The 23,824-nt window shown below is 38.6% G+C and overlaps 1 protein-coding gene across 1 annotated transcript; it reads left to right on the top strand.

The window, feature by feature from the left end:
* Window positions 1-8,163: 8,163 nt before the first annotated feature.
* nubp1.S (nucleotide binding protein 1 S homeolog) lies at window positions 8,164-22,866 on the top strand. Its single transcript, NM_001095446.1, has 11 exons — window positions 8,164-8,219; window positions 8,331-8,435; window positions 8,935-9,068; window positions 10,927-10,995; window positions 12,473-12,505; window positions 12,747-12,837; window positions 16,252-16,406; window positions 19,901-20,011; window positions 20,388-20,490; window positions 21,029-21,112; window positions 22,414-22,866. The coding sequence occupies exons 1-11, from the start codon at window positions 8,189-8,191 to the stop codon at window positions 22,443-22,445; spliced, it is 948 nt and encodes a 315-aa protein (NP_001088915.1). The 5' UTR covers window positions 8,164-8,188; the 3' UTR covers window positions 22,446-22,866.
* Window positions 22,867-23,824: the final 958 nt, after the last annotated feature.

Below are 23,824 nucleotides of genomic sequence, written 5' to 3'. Positions count from 1 at the left end.
CGCGTCCCGTTACATCTGGCGTAAAAGTAACACAGCATTTCAGAAAAAGAACATCATACCAACAGTAAAATATGGTGGTGGTAGTGTGATGGTCTGGGGTTGTTTTGCTGCTTCAGGACCTGGAAGACTTGCTGTGATAGATGGAACCATGAATTCTACTGTCTACCAAAAAATCCTGAAGGAGAATGTCCGGCCATCTGTTCGTCAACTCAAGCTGAAGCGATCTTGGGTGCTGCAGCAGGACAATGACCCAAAACACACCAGCAAATCCACCTCTGAATGGCTGAAGAAAAACAAAATGAAGACTTTGGAGTGGCCTAGTCAAAGTCCTGACCTGAATCCTATTGAGATGTTGTGGCATGACCTTAAAAAGGCGGTTCATGCTAGAAAACCCTCAAATAAAGCTGAATTACAACAATTCTGCAAAGATGAGTGGGCCAAAATTCCTCCAGAGCGCTGTAAAAGACTCGTTGCAAGTTATCGCAAACGCTTGATTGCAGTTATTGCTGCTAAGGGTGGCCCAACCAGTTATTAGGTTCAGGGGGCAATTACTTTTTCACACAGGTTTGGATTTCTTTTCTCCCTAAATAATAAAAACCCTCATTTAAAAACTGCATTTTGTGTTTACTTGTGTTATCTTTGACTAATAGTTAAATGTGTTTGATGATCAGAAACATTTTGTGTGACAAACATGCAAAAGAATAAGAAATCAGGAAGGGGGCAAATAGTTTTTCACACCACTGTATATTGCCATCATTATATGTAATATAAGTAGTGAATAATGGGGTACATTCACCAACAATAACATAGGGTCCAGGTTCACATGCTCCAGACCTCCAGCTTAAGGGAGGTATTCCAGTTACAACCTCCTGTTCTAAATGCAAAGTTTGAACTTTGGTTACCAACTTGGTAAACAAGCTTTTACCAAGTTTTGTATTTATACTACTCTTGGCTAGTGATGGGCGAATTTATTTGCCAGGCGCAAATTCGCAGCGAATTTGCGCAATTCGCCGCCAGCAAATAAATTCGCGAAACGCCCGCGAAAATTTGTGGCAAAAATTCGTCGGCGTCAAAATTTCGCGAATTTTTCGGCGAAGCGAAACGGCGCAAATTCGCCCATCACTACTCTTGGCCATATTTTGTTACAGTACAGGTATGGGATCCGTTAACCAGAAACCCATTATCCAGATTGCTCTGAATTACGGGATGGCCATCTCCCATAGACTCTATTTTATCCAAATTTTCAAAAATGATTCCCCTTGTCTCTGTAATAATGAAACAGTAACTTGTACTTGATCCCAAATAATATATAATTAATCCCTATTGGAAGCAAAACCAGCCTAATGGGTTTAACTAATGTTTACATGATTCTCTAGTAGACTATGGGGTACATTTAATATGGGTCGAATAGCGAGGGTTAATTAACTCTCGATATTTGACGATCTAAGTTAAATCCTTTGACTTCGATATTCGAAGTCAAAGGATTTATCGCAATTCGTTCGATCAAACGATTGAAGGGATAAATCATTCGATAAAACGATTAAATCCTTCGAATCGAACGATAACAGGTCCCAAGTAGTCTGGATAACAGATCCCAAGACAAATTTCTGTTTGGCTATTAGACCTAGTGAAAAAATTTCCACCTGTTATTACAGTTTAAAGAGTAAACTGGTGGGAGACTGAACTGTACAGAGGGACTAGTGCATTTCTGCACTGTTGCCAAAACAGTTGTGACATAACTAGGTACAAGGGAGCTTGGGTGCATTATGTGCACCCATCCCCCCCCCCATATGAATCCCACGCTGGATTGTTGCTGGCACCTGCCGTAAAATCTCCCACTGTCCTGCCGCCCTCGATTTATCTGGCGGGCCCCAAGGGGGTGCAGGCTGCCTCATCCCCAGTAGTTATGCCACTGCAAAACAGATAATCTTTGTGGAATGACGGGGCCTTAAGACAACATGTCTTACAGCTTTTATTTATTATCTGCAATAAATGTACTATTAAAGGAAAACTAGAGGTGAGGCAAATCACTAATGTTGTGGCTTTGACCAGTGTGTATTTTCCCTAAAAATTGTCCCCTGAGCATCATGTATAAACTATTTCCCAAGTACCCCCTGTGTTGCCCTGAACAGGCCCACTAACATTATAATACTTTTGTACAACTTTACTGCATTGTATAAAATCCTGCTCAGGGGATACTTAGGGGATAGATAAACATAAATGCACAGCACCCTTACCTTGGACCAGAGTGCTTTTAATAAAACACATGCACTGACCCAAACTAAAAATGTAAGTGATTTGCCTCACTGCAGGAAAAGGAGCCAAAATATTTTCACAAAGTGTTACTAAATAAAAGGGAAAGGGTATAAAATTATCTTTAGAATCAGCACTTCACAGCAGGAAACTAGAATTAATTTGAACCATTGCAGAGGAGTATAAATCAGGCTTCAACTCTTTTATTCAGGCAGGTAAACTCCGCTTTTAATTATGGAACATTGCTTAGTTATAACAGAAAATCTCTTTTACATTAAATACTAGGAAATATATCAATGTTTCTATCAAATGGCTTGAGTCTGAGATCTCCAAGACAGAAAACAAAAGGAGCTAATAATACATTTCCATTTTCATGAGATCTGATATGCATGTAATTAAAGTAATCCTTGACATGTTGAATCCTACCATAAAGTCAACAGGAGCTTTATACACTGCAGCCACAAACACTGAGCGAGCACTTCAAGTAAATTTGACAAAGGAACTGACAACACATTTCAGTTCTGATGAGATTTGATATGCATGTAATTAAAGATACATTTGACATGTTGAAGTCTACCATAATGTCAACAGGAACTTTATATACCAAGGAATGAGCACTTGAGGTAAGTTTGAAACCACAGATATGCTGTTAGTTTAATGCAGTTTTTGGTCTTTGCAAAGCAGATATGTAGAAGATTATCCACCTGCAAAATTGACTTTTGCTAAGAAAACAGTCACAGCATAGGGCAAAGAGAGTTGGGTGTATATTGGTAATCTAAGAAGGACCAGACATAGCATAGTTTGAATATTTCTATTTAGCTGAACAAAAAAAAAAGGTTCACCACAAGCCCAATTCACTGACCTCATGCTAAACAAGGGGGTATACTGCTCATTTAATCTAAAGCATGTAACCCCCAACTTACTTTCCAGGATACTGACACAGCTTTTCCCATACTCCAATACAAGGGTTTAGTGTCCATTGTGCAGTCTTAATCCTATGGCATGATGTTTTGATAAAACAGATGCAATGAAAATTAGCTTCTCTACCTGCAGCAAATTACTGGTAAACCCTCTGCCTACGGCAGACAATGGCACTATCAAGGGAGGATTTCTTAGGAATGTCCATTCACTTGAGCCTGATATTAGAATTTCACACTACTCATATGTTAAATGCACCTGTAAAGTAGCCAATTAAATTTAGCCATGACATATAAGATACCCTAACTTTCTCCTTACCTATGTTAAGCATTTGCTGTAGCAGTACAGAAAGAATATTAATAACTTGGGATGGGAAACATGTCAGGACTAGTAGAAAAAGGAATTTACAATATGTGACAAGTGAAATTCATTCATTTTCTTCTGTGTTCCTTCCAAGTCACAGGATCTATCAAGCCTACATTGCGGGTAAATTAGGAATAAATTAGGAATACCGGCCGGCTGATTTACCAGTTAGGCTGCTCAAATACTGGCTGGTTGGCAACCACATTGGATACTGTAATTAAATGACAAAAAAGAGCTGCAGAAGCCAATCTCTCAACAAATGATACTGGCATTGAATGTTACATAGTTAAATTGGGTTGAAAAAAGACAAAGTCCATCAAGTTCAACCCCTCCAAATGAAAACCGAGCATTCATACACACACCCCTCCCTACTTTTAATTAAATTCTATATACCCATACCTATACTAACTATAGAGCTTAGTATCACATTAGCCTTTGATATTATGTCTGTCCAAAAAATTATCCAAGCCATTCTTAAAGGCATTAACTGAATCAGCATCACAACATCACCCGGCAGTGCATTCCACAACCTCACTGTCCTGACTGTGAAGAACCCCCTACGTTGCTTCAAATGAAAGTTCTTTTCTTCTAGTCTAAAGGGGTGGCCTCTGGTACGGTGATCCACTTTATGGGTAAAAAGGTCCCCTGCTATTTGTCTATAATGTCCTCTAATGTACTTGTAAAGTGTAATCATGTCCCCTCGCAAGCGCCTTTTTTCCAGAGAAAACAACCCCAACCTTGACAGTCTACCCTCATAATTTAAGTCTTCTGTCCCTCTAACCAATTTAGTTGCACTTAGTCTCTGCACTCTCTCCAGCTCATTTATATCCCTCTTAAGGACCGGAGTCCAAAACTGCACTGCATACATAATTATGTTTTCATCCCTTGAGTTAATGCCCTTTTTTATGCAAGACAGAACATTATTTGCTTTAGTAGCCGCAGAATGACACTGCCCAGAATTAGACAACGTTTTATCTACAAAGACCCCTAGATCCTTAACAATCAAAAGGGCAAATAAATTGCAATGCCCTGTCTACAACAGGAATTTCCCAATGGATGCCAAAACATAAAACCCAAGCTGTGGAAGACATGCATCCAAAAACATGTAAAAATACAGACACACACTAGCAGCCACAAACAGATAGAAGTGGGGAGGGAGATCCTACCTTCTGGCTAGTTGGACAAAAATAACTGTGCTAAGGAGAATGTTATAAGTCATGGATAATTGATTGGCCCCTATCCTATAGGCCCTATCTCATGGTCTGCTAGAGGCAATACTGCCCATATGTACTGATATGAAAGGGGCACAGAAGAAAAAAGTATTTTGCTGTTCAAGTATTTAAAATTCTACACAGTATAGTAAAAGAATTTGCATTCAATCTGACATTTCATTACAGTGAAGGAACGCATGTGTCCCTCAATGTAGGCAAAGAACAAAGAAGGATTTAATAAGTAGAAAAATTCAGATTTCCCCCCTAATTAATTAACTATGATAATGGCAAAATAAATTGGTGCCTAGGATACCACAACCTATAGCATCATCGTCTTAAAACTAGTGTCAGCTAAGGCCTCAAACTCTGTAGAATCTGATCAAAGTGTGAATGTGGTAGCAGCCTTCTAAATTTAACATAGACCTGAACTAACTCTTTGCTTCTTGTCACAAATCTGTGGAGTTTTGGGGTGTATCCTGATGCCACAAGGTCCTTTAGAGTAAGAAGACTGAAAGACCCGTGCCAGTCAAGTGTTCACCTTTGGAATATACCAACTGTAGTGTTGACTGGTAGATTGTCTCCTGCCCAACTTTGAATCTGTTTTTCTTCATTAAGAGCTGTCTGGCTGTTTTCATGCCTCCTTGATTTACGTATGTAACCAGTTACACTATTCAGAAGTTGATGTGTGTGGGCCGGTGGGTAGCTGGAGAGGCAAGAAAAGACAGGGACTGAATTTCGGCACACTAACCCTACAAAGCTTCTGGGTTAAGATGGAATGCTCTTTACCAATCAACATACTGCAGCACAGGGCACTGTACAGTGTATAGATAATCCAGTCCCAGATGCCACTGAAGATTTTAAGCAGAGGGGCCAGGGGTAGGTTTCACAATGTTTTCTCCCCTGAGCCCAGAACCCTGTACAGTGAGTGTACCACAACTCAGCCCCTCTCTCAGACACTACCATGTGTGGTGATAAAAAATCTATAGGTTGTTTGAAAAGGGCTTTTCTCTTAAGTTCTAAGGCATCCCATATGATATGTGTAACTTCATTGCAGACCACTTCAGAGGGAACTGTGCAGGGTGTAGATCACCAAGTCCCAGGCGCCATGGAAGATTTTACACAGAGATCCCAGGGGTAGGTTTTCATAATGTTTTCTCCACTGAGCCCAGAATTCATGTACAGTTATTTTACCACAACTCAGCCCCTCCCTCTGACACTACCATGTGTGATGATTTAAAATCTAAAGGTTGCTTGAAAAGATATTTTCTTCAGAGACCTTTGGGGGAGAAGCCACCATCTGAGGGAGTCCTTGGCCTCTTGACAATCTGCTTTCTTCCAGGTCCAACTGGTCATTCTTCAGGTTCAGGAGGATTACCCTCTGATGTGGTCTGGAATTAAGCTTCGCATATGGGATGGCGCCTTCTGTTGGTCGAAGGTGAAAAAAGTCACAGGCTAACCCTTTCCTCCTCTTGTTCTTCCCTCTCTCTCTGAGATGGTAAAACTGTTACAGTATTTACAATACAGCATGTATGCAGCATATGCTGTATGTTTGGGCTTTCATATTCAGCATTGCTTCTGAGACAGGAGATGCCAGCAGAGACAAAAGCAGTCTCTTGGGGAGGGTGGAAGGAGAATGATGGAAAACTTGTGGTGGTGTGGCTAAATATTGCAGAACCCTTTACAGGATTTTGGGACCCTGCCATAGTGGGGAGGAGTTCAATATCCCATGGAGCTGTGAGGGACAGCATCATAGGTAAGCTATGGACAGAAGTACATTCAGAGAATGCACACAGGGGTCCAGCTGAAGCACTCTGAAATTTTGCTTTGCAGAATGAACATGCAAAGTACTATCCAAAAAGAGCTGTTTTACTGGTAATTACTAGTGGACTGGTACCCTGTTCCGCATTGTCTGCTATGGTACTATGCCTAATCAGGAAAATGCCTGTATAGATTTTTGCAAATGCCAGAAGGGGCTGCTATAAGATGTCACTATTTATTGGGCCTGTGTGGTACTTTTTGGGCCTCTGTGTATTTTAAATGCAGGGCCTATTTTAAATCTCAGCGCAGACCTGCTTGACTGATAAGAATAGTGCTGGAAGTCTGTGCCCAGAAGGAGATGAGCAGGCTACAAAAATAGAGAGGAGGTGGAGCGAGGAAGAGCTTTCGTAAAGTGTATGATTTTATAAAGATGAGGATCGGCAGTAGAGGGACTGGTGATAATTAATTGAACCCATAGCTTTTGGAGAAAGACTGCTATGTCTTGATCTCTAGGGAGTAGGGATTAGGAATAAGCCTCCTTAAAGAAAGGGAAAGCTACTGCCTTAAGGCTTCTCTGGAGCAATAAGGTGCACTGGAGTTAGTCTTGATGGCTGAGGGGGCTCTGGAACAATTGCATGGCCCCCGGGTGGCATTGTCATGATCCATAGTCCAGACCATATGCTCTCATAGCCAGCTAAGAAACTAAGGCTATGGGCACACAGACTGAAGGTTGCGGCTGTTGTCAGTCTGCATATTTTGTAGGTTTTTAGAATCAGATCTGCTCACTGCCACTGGTTTGAATCTGATATGCATGTGCGCCCACACACAGTGGAGCTAGGGTTGCCATCTTTTCCCGAAAAAAAATCCTGGCCTTCCTATATATTTATCTTTTTCCACTATTAATAAAATTGGGATCAACCATTATTTTTACTGCCCAGGCCAGTAAAATACCAAGTAGCAACCCTAAGTGGAGCTGAAGTCAATCCAAATACGCAAAAGCAGGCATCTCCGGGCTGACCTCCGCTCCTCTATGTATGTGTGCGCACAGGCTGATTGGATTCAAATCAAAGGATCCGGGCACTGAGCACATCTGTTTCTGTCAGCCTAATAAAATACACAGAATGGCAAGATCCAGATACAACAACCTGTGTGCCCATAGTCTGTCTTCTAATTTAGCCACATGAAAGGCTACAGAGTAAATACATAAGTGCTGTGTTTTTTAATATACAGCTGGAATAAGGCCTCAGAGATTACAATGCTCAATGCAAGGCTTTATGCACCTTGTATCAGTGATGGGGAACATTTTGGAACACCATGTGCTGACTTGTTAAACACATTGCATGTCTCCATTCTAAATCTTATCCCTGCTCTTTTATTCTCCTCCCTTTTTCATCAGAATCCACCCTCTGCCCTTCTCCGTCACACTCCGCTCTGCTTTCAACCATTCTCTCCAAACCCTCCACCCTCTTGTTTCAGACACAACTGTAACCGCGCAACTTTTTCAGCCCATATATGAAACTCCATATGCCCCGCCTCTTTCGGCTTCTTCCGCTATCATACAACCAATCAAACTTCAACCATGACCACGTATTTCACAACCCGTTACAATCATCAAAACGAGGCTTGGTACGCAGAATGCATGGTTGCTAAGATCATATCGGAAGTAGGAAGTGGTTTTCGCAGGCATGGCTGATATACCAGAAAATGCACCCCAGCGTATGTAAAATAAAAAATAAAAATAATGCTTTCACTTGGTTTTGAAGCTGTGTGTTTTTATTAGATTTTTTTTTTCTAAAATGATGTTAATAAGTAGTGTTTTCAATACAGATTGCCCAGGTACAGGCAGCACTGAGGCTGGCAAGAGTTCTGCGTGCCAGGGATGCCCAAATCAATCAATATGCGCATCAGCAGCAACATCAGCTCCAGACCCAGGTAACAAACTCCCAAATTATAAGGGACATGTCCAAATAATATCTATGTCACTATCTTACATTTATGATATAATCACAGCATAACTATTACTTTATTATAATTGTATTTAGTTTCAAAAGCACTGCAACGTTTTCTGCCACGTGAGAGATTCTGCATGTATAATTAGGCATTCTTAAGCATATGAAGAATTCACACTACATAGCGGTTACAGGGTTATCTATAGCCTGTGAATACATGGGTGTCTTGATAATGAGCAGATTCCCGCTGGATGTGTCAGTACATTTATTCTGACAACGATACTATTAAACTATGCAAAATTAGGCTGGCACAAGCTGGACCACAGTTGACTTCTACTGTGTAATAAATTAATTAAAACGTTACAGCACCCTTACATATTACAAGAAAAGTCTTCCGTGTTTCGTGCCTTTTTGGGGCTCTTAGTCATAGGCACTTCTATGTTACCATATTCCTCTGGCTGAACACTGTTTTTCTTTAACAGCTATAGAAGAAATAAAAGAAAAGATGTCATTGGTTAAACACAAGATTTTGGTTCTCTCTGGAAAGGGTGGTGTGGGCAAGAGTACATTTAGTGCCCACCTGGCACATGGTTTGGCACAAGATGAGGGCAAAGAGGTAAGTTTTCCATTTATATAAGACCAAATAAATAACAGGGTAAAACAACAGCTGCCTCTATATTTACCATTTAAAAACTATGCCACTATAAATCATGTGTAGGTGAAAAAAAAACCTACCAAAAAACCCCATCAGGACAAGGTGTGTGCCAACAAAATACTGCTACCCCAAATGCAACATTAAACAGTGAAGATTAAATAAAACTTAAAGGAACCCTATGTCCACCATAAGTCTAAAGTTATTGCTTTTCAATATAATGTATAAACTATTCAGTTACAAAATACTAAGAAAACAAAATTTTAAGCACACGTTAATGAAAAATCAAGGAAATCCTAACGAGAGATTATGTTTCAATGCATTTGGCACAGCATCGATTAACATCCTAAAATGACTGGCAATTCAGCTGCAGGAAGGAACTCCACCTTTTGATTCCAAAACAAACCCACATTCAGGAATGGCCTTGCCGAATTACGGCAAGGCCATCTCCCATAGACTACATTTTATACAAATAATCGAGATTTTTTTTTTCTCTGTAATAATAAAGAACTTTCTTGTACTTGACCCAAACTAAGATATAATTAATACAGATAGAGCAATACTCCCGCGTACTAGGCTCTGATCCAGGAGACCATGTGAGGACACAAGCGTTTATGTGGAAATGTCGGTTTTATTGGAACAAACACACAGGGGGAATCTTGCCGTGAACCAGACTATTGGTTTTATTTAACATTTAAATGATTTGCTAGTAAGAGAATTTTACAGAAATATCCATTATCCTGAAAACCTGAAGTGCCAAGCATTCTGAATAACAGGTCCAATAGGGGTGTGTGTGTGTGTGTGTGTATATATATATATATATATATATATATATATATATATATATATATATATCCCTACAATTGGGTACTTGTTGGGGAGGTGGATGCGATTGGCACTGACCACTTCCTACTTGAGGCAAAAGTACGGCAATAATTTCAATGTAAAAGTTGATAACTGTTCTCTCAAACATTTCGGATAAGAACTGGGAGACATGCCATGATTATGAGACAGATCACATTAAAATGGTTGTGTCACATGAGCCCTTGAGCTCAGAGGGCTTAACAGTATTGTAACAGGGATTCATCTGGCCTGTGCCACTCCATTTTCTCATATATATAATCACTAATGGTTCTGAATAAAATGACCCGTAACATCAAAGAGTGAATATATATATTATATCTATATTATATATTATTAAAAGTTTGTATCTGAGCCTCTAGCCCGTACACAAACAATTTATTGGTAAAAAGTTTACTATTTTATATGAGAGAAGTTTGTATTCTTAAGAGCCACAAATTACATTTGACCCCTATCTATCTCTCTGGACAGGGCACACACAGCCATTCACTCTGAATAAGGCAAAAGGCACACATTTTCACAGCAGAAACAGAAAAGGTTTAGTTTGTATGCAGTGGCACTAATACAGATCTGCACTGACATCAGCCCATCCACACCAATGTAGTGCAGATGGGCTGACATGAAAAGTTTGCTTTGTGTTCCACTGGCCTAAGAAATAAACTTATTGTATTCTACACAGTTATCTGCTATCTGTTATAGCTCATAGTATAAGTTTATCCAGGCACTGGTCTGATTGCCATCTTGGAATCGGGAAGGAATTCTCCCCCCTCTGAAGGAAAATTGGAGAGGCTTATAAGGTTTTATTTGTCTTCCTTTGGATCAACTAGCAGTTATGCAGGGTATATATCTATAGACTTAAAGGTGAAGTAAACCCCTTATTAAAAAAAAACCCTACCCTTCATAGTGAGTGAGTAAATAACTTTGTGGTTAAATGGCATGTAATAATTTTAATTTCATGCAGGTAGCTTTGCTTGATGTGGACATCTGTGGACCATCGATTCCAAGAATGATGGGCTTGGAAGGAGAACAGGTAAAATGATGCCTTTCAGAATGTTGTATATTTCTTTGGCCAGAGATGCTAGAGATTCTTACTAGGACTGTGATTTTAAACCTGAATAGTGCTAAAGTAATTCTGGTTAGATCTGACTCAAATCATGTTTATTTGCTTGAAAGCATGTTTGCATTGTTCCTTTTCTCTCTGCTTATTACATGATTCAGTGTTTGCTTGGAAGATCATGATGTAACCTCTACACTGAAGCATTGTTTGATCCAGCAGAGGTGTACACAAACTTTATGTTTGGCATGAGACACGGCTTGCTCTTAGACATGTTTGATACTATTTCCCTTATTGGCCTACTGACCCATGTCACACAGCCAAGACCAGGGGTCCCCAACCTTTATTACCTCTGAGCCACATTCAAATGTACAAAGAGTTGATATAGACTGGTAGCCCAGAGGAGGCTCTGTTTGGCAGTACACCTGTTTTTTATACAACTGAAACTTGCCTCCATGCCAGGGATTCAAAAAAAAGCATTGCTTTGAGACCACTGGGAACAACATCCAAGGGAATGGTGAGAAAAATGTTGCTCACGAGCCACTGGTTGGGGATCACTGGCCAAGACTGTAGGGCCTAGACACTTGCCACTTAATCATGAACCAAAACATTGACACTAGTAACCTACATTGCAATATTTTGGTCAAATAAAGTGAGATGTTCTTGGGACTACTGGTAAATGGTTGATACATTAGTTGTTTTATGTATCCATAAATACATTATATTACATAGTTTTAAAGGAACAGTTAAAATAAAAACTGTGTAAATAGATGGGCTGTGCAAAATAAAAAAAATCTAATTTAGTTATTTAGCCAAAAATGTAATGTATAAAGACTGGAGTGACTGGATGTGTAACAAATAGCCAGAACACTACTTCCTGCTTTTCAGCTCTCTAACTCTGAGCTAGTCAGCGACTTGAAGGGGAGCCACATGGGACATAACTGTTCAGTGAGTTTTTAATTGATCCTCAGCATTCAGCTCAGATTCAAAAGCAACAGATATGACCCATGTGGCCCCCCCTCAAGATCTCTGATTGGTTACTGCCTGGTAGCCAGTCAATGTAAACCAAGAGAGCTGAAAAGCAGGAAGTAGTGTTCTGGCTATTATGTTAGACATCCAGTCACTCCAGCCTTTATACATTACATTTTTGTCTAACTAACTATTAGGAACATTTTTTATTTTGCACAGCCTATCTATTTACTTAGTTTTTATTTTTACACTGAAAAATTCCTTTAAGAAATATGCAAGTAATAGGGTGCAGTTGTATAATAAAAGACCCTGTCATGGATGGCTCTACAACAGTGCTGCAATATTTGTTCCTCCATAGCTTAGCACTGCTGTAGGTCAACTAAAAGCAAGGTAAGAATTATATTACTCAGAAAAGTAAATTATGTGACTGGTTATTGTGTTAATTGGTTTTTAATAAACTGTTCCTTTATTTGTCTTTTTATAGGTTCACCAGAGTGGCTCAGGATGGTCACCGGTGGTAAGTATCAATGACATAAAAGCAACACTGAATCTGCCCTAGTATATCGCAAAAAAGTTAAATAGTTTATTTTGAAACGATTAAATAGCAGTGCCAGAGATTTCAAAACTGCCATGTGAATCCTCTTGTCGGTTAACTGCTGTAAATTGGATTTCATATTCACCAATGGGCCAATAGCAAACAATAATATATCTCAAATAAAAATGTGTAGGAAATTGTCCTTGTACTTTGTTTGTTTCAGTATGTAGAAGACAACCTGGCTGTAATGTCTGTTGGATTCTTGCTTAGCAGTCCTGATGATGCTGTTATATGGAGAGGTCCTAAAAAAAATGGTTTGTATTTTTTTCTGTGTTTATGAATTTGCATTGTTTCTTTAAGCTCTTGGCCTTTTCCAGCATAATCACATTCCCCTTTTCATTATTCTGTGTATTTGCTGCTCACTGTAACACTGAATTCATGTTTATTTTATCTAATTCATACCACAACATCCTTTGGAGAACCCAGGGATAAGAGACTTACCTGTTTAAAGGAGAACTAAACCCTAAACATGAATAGGACTAAAAATAGCATGTTTTATATACTGAACTTATTGCATCAGCCTAAAGTTTCAGCTGGTCAATAGCAGCAGTGATCCAGGACTTCGAATTGTCACAGGGGGTCACCATCTTGGAAAGTGTCTGTGACACTCACATGCTCAGTGGGCTCTGAGCAGCTGTTGAGAAGCTAAGCTTAGGGGTCGTTGCAAATTTACAAGCAGAAAATGAGGCTGGTCTGTAATGTAAGCTGATGCTACAGGGCTGATTATTAAATTCTGATACTAATTGCACTGGTTTCTGTGCTGCCATGTAGTAATTATCTAAAATAATTACTAATCAGCCTTATACTGTGACATTTAAGGGCAGATTTACTAAGGTTCGAGTGAATTTTCGAAGTACAAAAAGTTAGAATTTCGAAGTAATTTTTTGAATACTTCGACCTTCGAATAGGATACTACGACTTCGAATTTACTTCGAATTCGATTTGAAGTAAAAATTGTTCTACTATTCGACCATTTGATAATCGCAGTACTGTCTCTTCAATGATGAATAAAATCCTCCGACTTCGAATGTCGGAGGATTCTATTCGATGGTCGAATTTCAAAGTATTTTCCACTTCGAAATTCGACCCTTTGATAAATCTGCCCCTAATATTCTATGTGTACTGTATAATGTGAGAGGGTCCCTAAGCTCAGTAAGTAACAGCAGCACAGAGCATGTGCAGTGAATCAGCAGAAAAGAAGATGGGGAGCTACTGGGGCATCTTTGGAGACACAGATCTTTACTGCTAAAGGGATTTGGTTGGCTTGGGCTGGTACAGAAGCACAAAACATATTGTACAACATTTCTAAACTAACTCTTTAGTTTAAATTTCCTTGTCCTTTAAGGAACTTCTCGATTGGTCTTCATTATGTACTTTGTATGCTTTTTGTTAGCTTTCCTTTTCTGTTTATTTCGAGCCTGCAACTGAAAAAGCTGTATGCTGGTTGTCAATCTAACACGCATAGACAGCAAGGGTTCACTATTAAAATGTTTTGCTTATTTTTTGCATTTTCTTTCAAACCCTGTCCTCTTATACCCCCTTCAGCAGTTGAAATTCCATGTAAAAGAAACACATGAGAATTGAACAAAAATGAATACTAAATACTTTGAAAATACTCTATCATATAAATGTACTTCCTTAATAAATGAACAAACTATCTGTTTCCTCTTATCTTAAATTCTTTTACAACATATTTTGTCAGACCGTTATTTCTACCTTTTATCCCACTGGTCCATCAGCCCCCCCATTATTGATGCTGATTTATAACCACATCTGCACTACAGAAAGAGTAATTACAATTAAGTAATGCAATTCTGTGTTCTGTGGCATTAATAAAATGTGTGCAAGAGCAAATTGTATTTACAGTCCTGATCATTAGTAATAATTGTCATTACCAGTTCTAATTGTCTCTATAGCAGACTTTTCAGCACTGCCAGACTATGGTTTTAATTCATATCAGACCTGATCAGTGATAGGGTTGCCACCTTTTCTGGAAAAAAAATACCGGGCTTCCTATATATTTATCTTTTTCCCTATTTGATCCCCTATTTTTTCCCTATTGGGATCAACCATCATTTTTACAGGCCAGGCTGCAGGTCTAGATTAGGGTGGCAACCCTTATCAGAGATCGGACAGTCACCAGACTGGAAACTATCATGCTGAATGATTAAAAAGTGACTCATTTAACCTTCTGTGTATTACATTCCTATACTTTTAGGGGGTTATTTATTAAACTCCAAATGGCAAAAACCCGAAAAACTTTTTTTTTTTTTTTTACTATTAAATCCAAATTTTTAGTGGGGAAAAAAACACACATTTTTCTGGATTTATTATACCCCGAGGATGGAAAAAGTCAGAATCCGAAAATCCGACATCTCAGAACTGCTGATGTTGCATACTGTATAAGTCAATGGGAGAAGTCCTGGAAGATATCTTGATCTGCACTTGGTACCGTGTAATAACACGAAGATTTTGTGGTTTTCGCGGAAAAATCTGGAAAAATTTGTTTTTGGGTGGAAAATCCGAAAAATTCGTGCTTTGGTTTCACTATTTTTTCATGTTTTTTTTCCCCCACTCTCCCTCAATTACAGACACAATGGCTTATATGAACCAGCTTAGTTGGCAGGAGGCTTTATTAGTAAAAACTAAAGGAAATAATTCCAAAGAATCATTTAGACTTATATGGTCTCCTTACTTTGAGTTCTGTAACTCCAATACTAGAAGTCAAATATCTCAGTTTCTTCAATTGTAAAATGTTCATGGGGGGGTTATCTGACATTCCCAAGACAATGGGCTTTTTCTTTCTTCTTTTTCTTTTAAGAATGTCTATGCGTCCACTGGCTTAGTTAGTGATAGTTCTTGTTAGTTTCTATTTCATTTTACATATTACTTCATTGTAAATTATACATTCTGTTTAATATGTCATTGTATTAATCTTCTTATTCTGCATACTATTTGTTATCATATTGATTTTTATGGTTTATTGTGAAAACCAAATAAAATATTTCAAACGTTGATAAATTAGGCGCAAAAAACCTGTGTGGATTTAGTTGGAGTATTTTTCAGAAAATAATGAGATAGATTCGGACTTTAATAAATAGGCCTCTTCGGGTAGTGCCACACTGGGCTGTGTTTATGCATAGAATCCGCTGATCCACTCATTGGTCCACTCACAGGAGCTGCATCATCCAGGATGGAGACCCATGATTATGAATTAGGGATGCACTGAATACACTATTTTGGATTCGGCAGAACCCCCAAATCCTTCGTGAAAGATTCGTCTGAATACAGAACCAAATCCTAATTTGCATATGCAAATTAAGGGTGGGAAGGGGAAAACATTTTTTACTTCCTTGTTTTGTGAAAAAAGTCATGTGATTCCCCGTCCCGAATTTGCATATGCAAATTCGTGGTCTGCCGGGCAGAAGTATTCGCTCGAATCTGAATCCTGCTGAAAAGGCCGAATTCCGAACTGAATCTTGGATTCGGTGCATCCCTATGAATTCACACCAAATCCACTACATATGTCTGTATCCAGGCTGACAAAGTGCCAATGATTGGCTGATTCCCAGCCTGTATTTATATGCGGACTGAGAATCAGCTCTGTGGGTCACTACACTTATGCCAGTCTATTTAAACTTTGAAATAAACCAGTGCATTTCTTATAGGAATGATCAAACAGTTTTTGCGAGATGTAGACTGGGGTGAAGTGGATTATTTGATAGTAGACACCCCTCCTGGTACATCAGACGAGCACCTCTCTGTGGTACAGTATCTCAGTGCGGCAGGAATTGATGGTGCAGTAATCGTTACAACTCCTCAAGTAAGTCTTTTTCCTCTATCTTTATTTGTATTCACTGCTTTTTGATACGGCACATCCATTGCTGTCTAGAAAAGCAAATGAACTAATTTACCTGTGTGCACAGCTTGTTCTTCTTCTTTGTTAAAATTACTTCTCCAGGATGAACAAAATCTCCAGAGCAGATACATGTAGAGGAGAGGACCCCCTTTGATTATACATTATTACAAATGATCAATGGTTTCAACATTATCTGTAGCTGTAACTGCAATTGAAAGCAGGGCCCGTTTTTCCCTTTCTGCTCTCGAGACTTTTAAAACAACAATAGAAGCATTCTGATCAACAGACCTGTGATTCGTGGAGAAGAGCTGACTTTACAAACAATGGGGCGTATTTGCTAAAGTGCAAAATTTGACAACTTTCTCCAAACATGAAATAGTCACAACATCTGCAATTGTGTGTTTTTTATTTTTCAAAAGTAATTTCAACAGGCCTATGCTAACAAATCACCATTAGAAATAAACAGCAGACACTTTAGCATCTCATTATCTGCCTTATCACTTTATGTCGTTAATTTGCTATTGTATTTTCCCATATATTTGGGGAAAATGCACCGGTGTAAATACAGAGTGCTTACACTGGCAATTTTTTTGTTTTCATTTCGCTCACAATGGCATAAATCTGGTTTCACATATATACACAATGCTGCTGCGAAAATACACATTAAGGGGCAGATTTATCAAGGGTCGAAGTGAATTCGAAATTCAAAGTAATTTTTTGGATAATTCGACCATCGAATAGGATACTACAAATTTGAATTTATTTCGAATTTGATTCGAAGTAAAAATAGTTTGAATATTCGATCATTCAATAATCGAAGTACTGTCTCTTTAAAAAAAAACTTTGACTTCAATACTAATACTAATAGCCAAATTAAACCTGTCGAATTGCTGTTTAGCCTATGGGGACCTTCTACAAACTTTTTCAAAGTCTTTATCGATCGATTGCCAAATTCGCTGAAAAAACATCAAATTCGATATTCGAATTCGAAGTATTTAAATTCGATGGTCGAATTTCGAAGTATTTTCAACTTCGAAATTTGACCCTTGATAAATCTGCCCCTTAGGGTTGAATTAAAATTTTCAAGTTTTTTTATGGTCAAAACTGTCAAATTTGACCAGGGAGTTAATCAAATTTGATTCGAGTTTTTAAAAAAAATCTTAATTCGATTTTCGAGATTTATCATACTCTGGCCCTTTAAAAACTCTAATTTGACTATTCGCAACCTAAAACCTGCCGAATTGCTATTAAAGTCAATGGGAGACGTCCAGGGATCAATTTTGAGTTGTTTGCAGCCTTCCTGACATTCAAGTTTTTTTGAGAGAAGAAACTAAAATTGAGTTTTTAAAATTCGATTTGAATTCGATTCGAGTTTTCGGGACGATTACGTACATCCGAGTTTAAAAACAATAGATTTTTTAAATAAATTTCGATTGGTTAAATTTATGGGAGTTTTTAAAACTCACATGAATTTGAAATTTGATCTTTGATAAATGTACCTTTGAGTATTGATGCAAATTTTGTCCAGAAATTTTTTTTTCAGTAAATAAACCTCTGTTTGAAAAAAATCTGAACCAGTAAAGAGTAGAGAAAAGGCAAATAAATGTACAAACACTGAAAATATGTAATGAATGTATATTGAAATGTTGGTTAGAATGACATTCTCATTAGGTCTTTTTTTTTTTTTTTAAGCATCAATTAATGGCAGTGGAATGCTTTTAGAGACGTTCTCTTCTATTCTGATCAAGCATACTGGATTATTAATACTTTTGGGGAAATTCACAAATACAGAGACAAAATAGATGTGGAGTAAAAATTTCCCACCAAATTCACAAACCTCTATCTCCACTTTTGTGAATTTTTCTTTTAAACTGACAGTTTTCAGATTTTGTCTTTCACACGACATTTTAATGTCATTTTTTTTCTGAATTTGTCTTAAGCTCTTACTGAACCTGTCAGTCAGCCATCAAATTGTAATTTCCGGGGGAGAAAGTTTTTTCAGATAGGAAAATTTAAAATTCTTTTTTTCAGGATAACCTTGGCTTCCTAAATCTGCCTACATGTTTGTATAATTTCACTTCTGTAACAAGATATAAGGATCTAAATACAATAAATGCTATTTTGCATAAGATAGGGATTTGTATTTTATTATCTTAGGTCAAGTGTCTAATTGCTGCTAAAACTAAAAAACATTGTCTGGGAGGCTTTACTTTTCCTTTAGATAATATATTCACTTAAATTGCTAACATTGCCTCGTTCATTAGGCTAAAACAAGTAAAATAATGCAAGTTTGTGCTAAAAACTTTTTACATATAAAATACAATTTTATGTTTTGTTAATGAGGATTTTACACCTATAGGGTTAGACAAAAACGTGTGCCTTGACTATAAAATGCTAATCCCTATTAATAGGATAATAATTCCCCAATGGGGCACCGACAAGAGGTGTGAATTGAAGATTGGGTGAAACAAAGCAGAGAAAGTTATTTTAGAATTGATATGACACGAGTCATACTGAATTTTACTCCATTTTTAAAATGTCTGGAGAATATGTCATTTAAAATGTCGTTTTTGTGCCATTTTTATGTTGTTTTAAAGACAAATTCATAAAAGTGTCTGTAAACTGTCTTTTTTTCACTATAACATGAAAAGTGGTGGTTCAGTTGGAATTTAGGTGGATTTCCATTTGTGAATATGGAGAAAGTATTTTACACCAATTCACCACCACTTTTACTCCTCTTTTGTGAATTCCCCCCATGAGTAGTGATGGGCGAATTTATTTGCCAGGCGCGAATTCGCGGCGAATTTGAGCGTTTCGCCGCCAGCGAATAAATTCGCGAAACGCCCGGGAAAATTCGTGGCAAAAATTCTCCGGCGTCAAAAAAATTTTTTCCGAAAAAACGGACGCCGGCGCAAAAAACGGGCGCCGGTGTCGAAAATGGGCGCCGGCGTCGTTTCGCGAATTTTTCGCCGTTTCGCAAAATTCGCGAATTTTTCGGCGAAACGGCGCAAATTTGCCCATCACTACCCATGAGTTGTTCGATTCCATGATTAACAAATGACACATTTAATGATAGGGAGTTCTATTAACTTTTTGTCGAAAAAAAAGGTGTGATGTTCATCTTTTGAACTTTTTTAAACTAGAATTCTGTTGATAAAGTAATTTCAGAAATACACCGCTTTTCTGTTAGATGTTTAAACTTTTATTTAAGAGGAGAGGATTTGTGTTGCAAAGAACACACCGGTAGTTATTTAGTTCTGCAGAATAATCGGTTTCTCTTCATTCCCAACAAAAATATTACCATGACAATTTCTGAATTTCATCAAGACAGAAAGAACACAGAGAAAACGCACTCCCGCAAGCAGTTAGAATTTCAGCAAGGCTGAACTGTAGCCGTGTACTCTAAATTTTGTAACAACGACGCATACAATGTTCTGTTTTTTGTTGCTTGCTCACAGGAGGTGTCACTACAGGATGTCCGAAAAGAAATCAACTTCTGTCGCAAAGTGAAACTTCCCATTATAGGTGTAGTGGAAAATATGAGTGGATTTATTTGTCCTAAGTGTGAGGTAAGACGCTGAAAAATATGTACATGCTGGTCCAGTTGATATCAATTTTGTGTGCTGGCATCTTGGTCCATGGGGAGATTTGTCGCCCGCTTGAGATCAGCTATACCCCCGGATTAGATATTGCCCATAAATACCTTTGCACCCACAACAATCAAATATCAATCAACCAATCGCCTTGGAAGGAAACTGTGCATTTACTCAGCGGTTATTTATTACCAGCTGAGGTTTTCATTGTTCTGGATGCAAAGGTATTTTCAAGCAATTTCTCCCAGCCAGGTAGCTCCCTGTGTATTCTGAGCCTTTTTGCACAACATATTATTGGTAACCTGTCCAGCTTTTAATCTCCATCACCAATTTCCTGTTTTCATTGATGCAGAATGAATCACAGATATTTCCTCCAACTACTGGAGGAGCAGAGAAGATGTGCACTGATCTCAATGTTTCTCTACTGGGCAAAGTTCCCTTAGATCCAAACATAGGTGAGTTTCCTTTACATCATTTTTCTTTGGATCTCATATTCTGTGTTACTTATCATAATGGGCATATGACTCTCTTTTGGCTTTGCATTGCTACATACTGACAAGTGTGACATTGAATAATTTTGCTGCACATTTCCTGCAATTCCTGCAGCGGTCGGGTACCCGCGGGTTACCCGAAAAAAAAGCAGGTACCCTGTGGAATGAGGGTAGGCTTTTCCAGTGTGAGTATAGATTTTATATTGTCTAGATTTTACCTGCCCACTTTTGATGATGTCACTTCCGGTTTGCAGCAACATCACTTCCTGTTTGATGGTGGTTGGCGGGTTGGGTTGCAGATAAGGCAGTTGCGGGTCGGGTAGCGGATCAAAGTGACTAAATATTCGGGTCCGGGTCTTAGAAATTGGTTCCCCGCAGCACTCTACCTGTAATGTCATCATACTTGCTTATGCGTTTGTACAAGTAATATAGATATAATATATTTATATAGTTCATTTCCATTTTTGATTTTATTACATTTTATTTGTTCATGTGTTTACAGGAAAGAGCTGCGACACAGGGAAATCATTTTTTACTGAAATTCCAGATTCGCCAGCAACATTATCCTACAGAATAATAATCCAGAGTATGTACAGTTTTATATTAGGAGAGCATTATTACTTATGTAGTGAAAAACTCTACAATACAAGGGTGTGTATATCAAATAAACTAGATTACATTCATTCGTATATAACAAACAAGATCACAGTCACATACTGACTGTTACAGGTGCTAAACAGGGCCCTGCTTACAATCTAAAACTTTATATATTATTTAAATGGAATAGGAAAGTTCCAATCCATGGAGGGTGGCAAATGTTAGGGCACCCCCTAGGATTATAATAATTTACTTGTTACCCTGGGCCAGAGCTCATGTTAGCAAAAAACTGCACCGACCCAGGGAACTTGCGATCGAGCAATCCTCGTCCTCCCTTCTTTGCACTGCTTGTGCAAATGCCCTGTGTTGCCCCCCCCTCCCTCCCTCCTCCCCCCTGGCCTACCTGTCCCCCCAGGCAAATGCCCCTAACTTGTTACTCACACCTCTGCGCAGGTCCTGTCCACGGAGTTCACAGGGCAACACAGGCGAGGGGGGAGGGATTTTTTCGTCCAGGGGGTTTCCTTCTCCTTTAAAGTATGTACTTTACTTACCAAAGGGCCAACTTTTTTGCTCTACTGCTCTACTTGCATCGCCTGCAAGATGTTGATTGCTTGCAATTTTTTGGCTAGACCAGATTTCTAATACCTCGGGTATCGGATGGGTGATTACAATCCTTGGGGTGTGTTCTAACATTTGGTACCCCCCATGGATCCCCATGAATTTTAGTCTTGAGTAGGACTTTCCTTACTATTTTTCAGCTCAGGAACCTGTTAAATGCCTAAATGCCATCTTAAACAGTGGATGGAGATTTTCTCCCTTAAGTTAATTCTACATAGGGATGCACCAAATCCAGGATTCGGTTTGGGATTCATCCAGGATTTGGCCTTTTTTTAGCAGGATTTGGATTCGGCCGAATCCTTCTGCCCGGCCAAACCGAACCCTAATTTGCACATGTAAATTAGGGGCGGGAGGGAAAGCCTGTGACTCTGTCACAAAACAAGGAAGTAAAAAAAATGTTCCCCTTCCCACCCCTAATTTGCATATACAAATTGGGATTCGGATTCGGTTCAGTATTCGGCCGAATCTTTTGCAAATACACGAATAGTGTATGTGGAGCAGTGCTTGCTGTTGAAGTGAATGGGAGAGGATCCAAGAAGATCGGCAGTATATAGAATCGTAACAAACAAAAGTTAAATTGTGTCATCCCCATAAAAAAAAGTATACATGGGAAAACCATTATTTTACTAAAATCACTGTTTTTCAATGCCATTTTCTCTTTCTCTGGTTCAGGAATTCAAGACTATTGTGAGAAAAAGAAGTGACTTGCTTTTCCAAATGGAACAGAGGCGTTCAGCTCCGCAGTTTTGCACTTTGCCACAGATTACGGATTTTCCACATTTCACCATCACCTTAAGAGGAACATCCGCATTCCAAAAAAATGTAAATGTGGAAATAATGCCCGCCTAGACTATGCCAAACCTGCTGTAGCACTTAAGTAGTATCACAGCCGGTAAATCAAAATATTTGTCCCCAGCTGCTTACATTCATTTTGTTGGCCAGAGCTTTCAACTGAATTTGCTAATTGGGAACATGAATGTTGTTGTTGTACTGGCATGGGGTTGCAGGGCACAGGTCCAAGACTACCAGGCAAGCAATATCATTTAAGAACATAATAATTTATATTAAGAAGGTCTAAATTTACTTTACAAAAAGAACAATAAAAACATCTGTTTCATAGAACAATTTAAGAGAATTACTTTTGTTTATGATATAAATATGTACTTTTAAAATATTGTAGTAGGATTTGATTTAGAAATACACAATCTCACTTTAAAAATGACTAAGTTATATTTGGGACATTACATGCATTTTGTATTGCAATAAAGCTCATATTATATGACAAGGAAAGTCATATGCACTGGGGGGGGGGGTGCCACATTTTCGGATCCTGGGCCAGTACTCCTCAGGTCAAGCACCATTGGTACCCCCCACTTGCAACTCTTCTGTTTTATTTTATAACAAGTTTCCTAAATTGATGCTACTCAGTCATGTGACACACCATGTATCACAAAAGCATGGCTATATGAAAATACAGGCTTCATCTTGGAAGTGGCAGTGACAAACAACTACTGTGTTCCACTGCAAAAGCAAGAACCTCCAAAGAGGGTTGGCAATATGCTGTAATATCACATACTTTCAGTAAAGATTGGTGAGTGCCGACTAGTTCCACTGCTGCATGATCTATCCTTCATAAAGCCATGCTCATTATTACTTTTAATGCCATTCTGCAGAACATAATCTTGAATGTGATCCCTTAACGAGCCTTCAAATAGTGTAGAATATAGTGAAATAAATCTAACAACCTAAATCGTTTTATTTTACTGCCTGCTAAAAGGAGCTGGGGCTGCACACTCATGGGAGGAAAAAACGCTCCGGAAACGTCTTGCCATTGAACAGCATTGTAATCGATGTATCCCTGGCCTTGCACTCCTTTTGTTGCTTGTTTTTCCCTAGTAGACAGCCTTAATTTTCTAATTTGAGCCATTTAAAAGTTATTCGTTTTCTACTGATATATTTTGGCTCACTTTCTGGGCTGCTGATATGACGGTCCTAGGTTTAAATTAATATGCAGGTGATGTCTGCAATGAAATGCTGCTCTGCATACAGATCCCTGTGTCTCTGGAATTTTGCAACTGTCGGA

This window comes from Xenopus laevis, chromosome 9_10S, assembly GCF_017654675.1.
Source record: "Xenopus laevis strain J_2021 chromosome 9_10S, Xenopus_laevis_v10.1, whole genome shotgun sequence".
Taxonomy (NCBI): Eukaryota; Metazoa; Chordata; class Amphibia; order Anura; family Pipidae; genus Xenopus; species Xenopus laevis.
Note: the sequence above shows the minus strand (reverse complement) of the source record. Positions and strands in the feature narration are given on the sequence as shown.

Coding starts and splice junctions, on each gene's coding strand:
- nubp1.S (NM_001095446.1), top strand. CDS start 8,189: ATGGCTGATATACCAGAAAATGCACCCCAGC. Junction 12,838..16,251: donor GAGAGGTCCTAAAAAAAATG/GTTTGTATTTTT, acceptor CATTTCTTATAG/GAATGATCAAACAGTTTTTG. Junction 21,113..22,413: donor CTACAGAATAATAATCCAGA/GTATGTACAGTT, acceptor TCTCTGGTTCAG/GAATTCAAGACTATTGTGAG.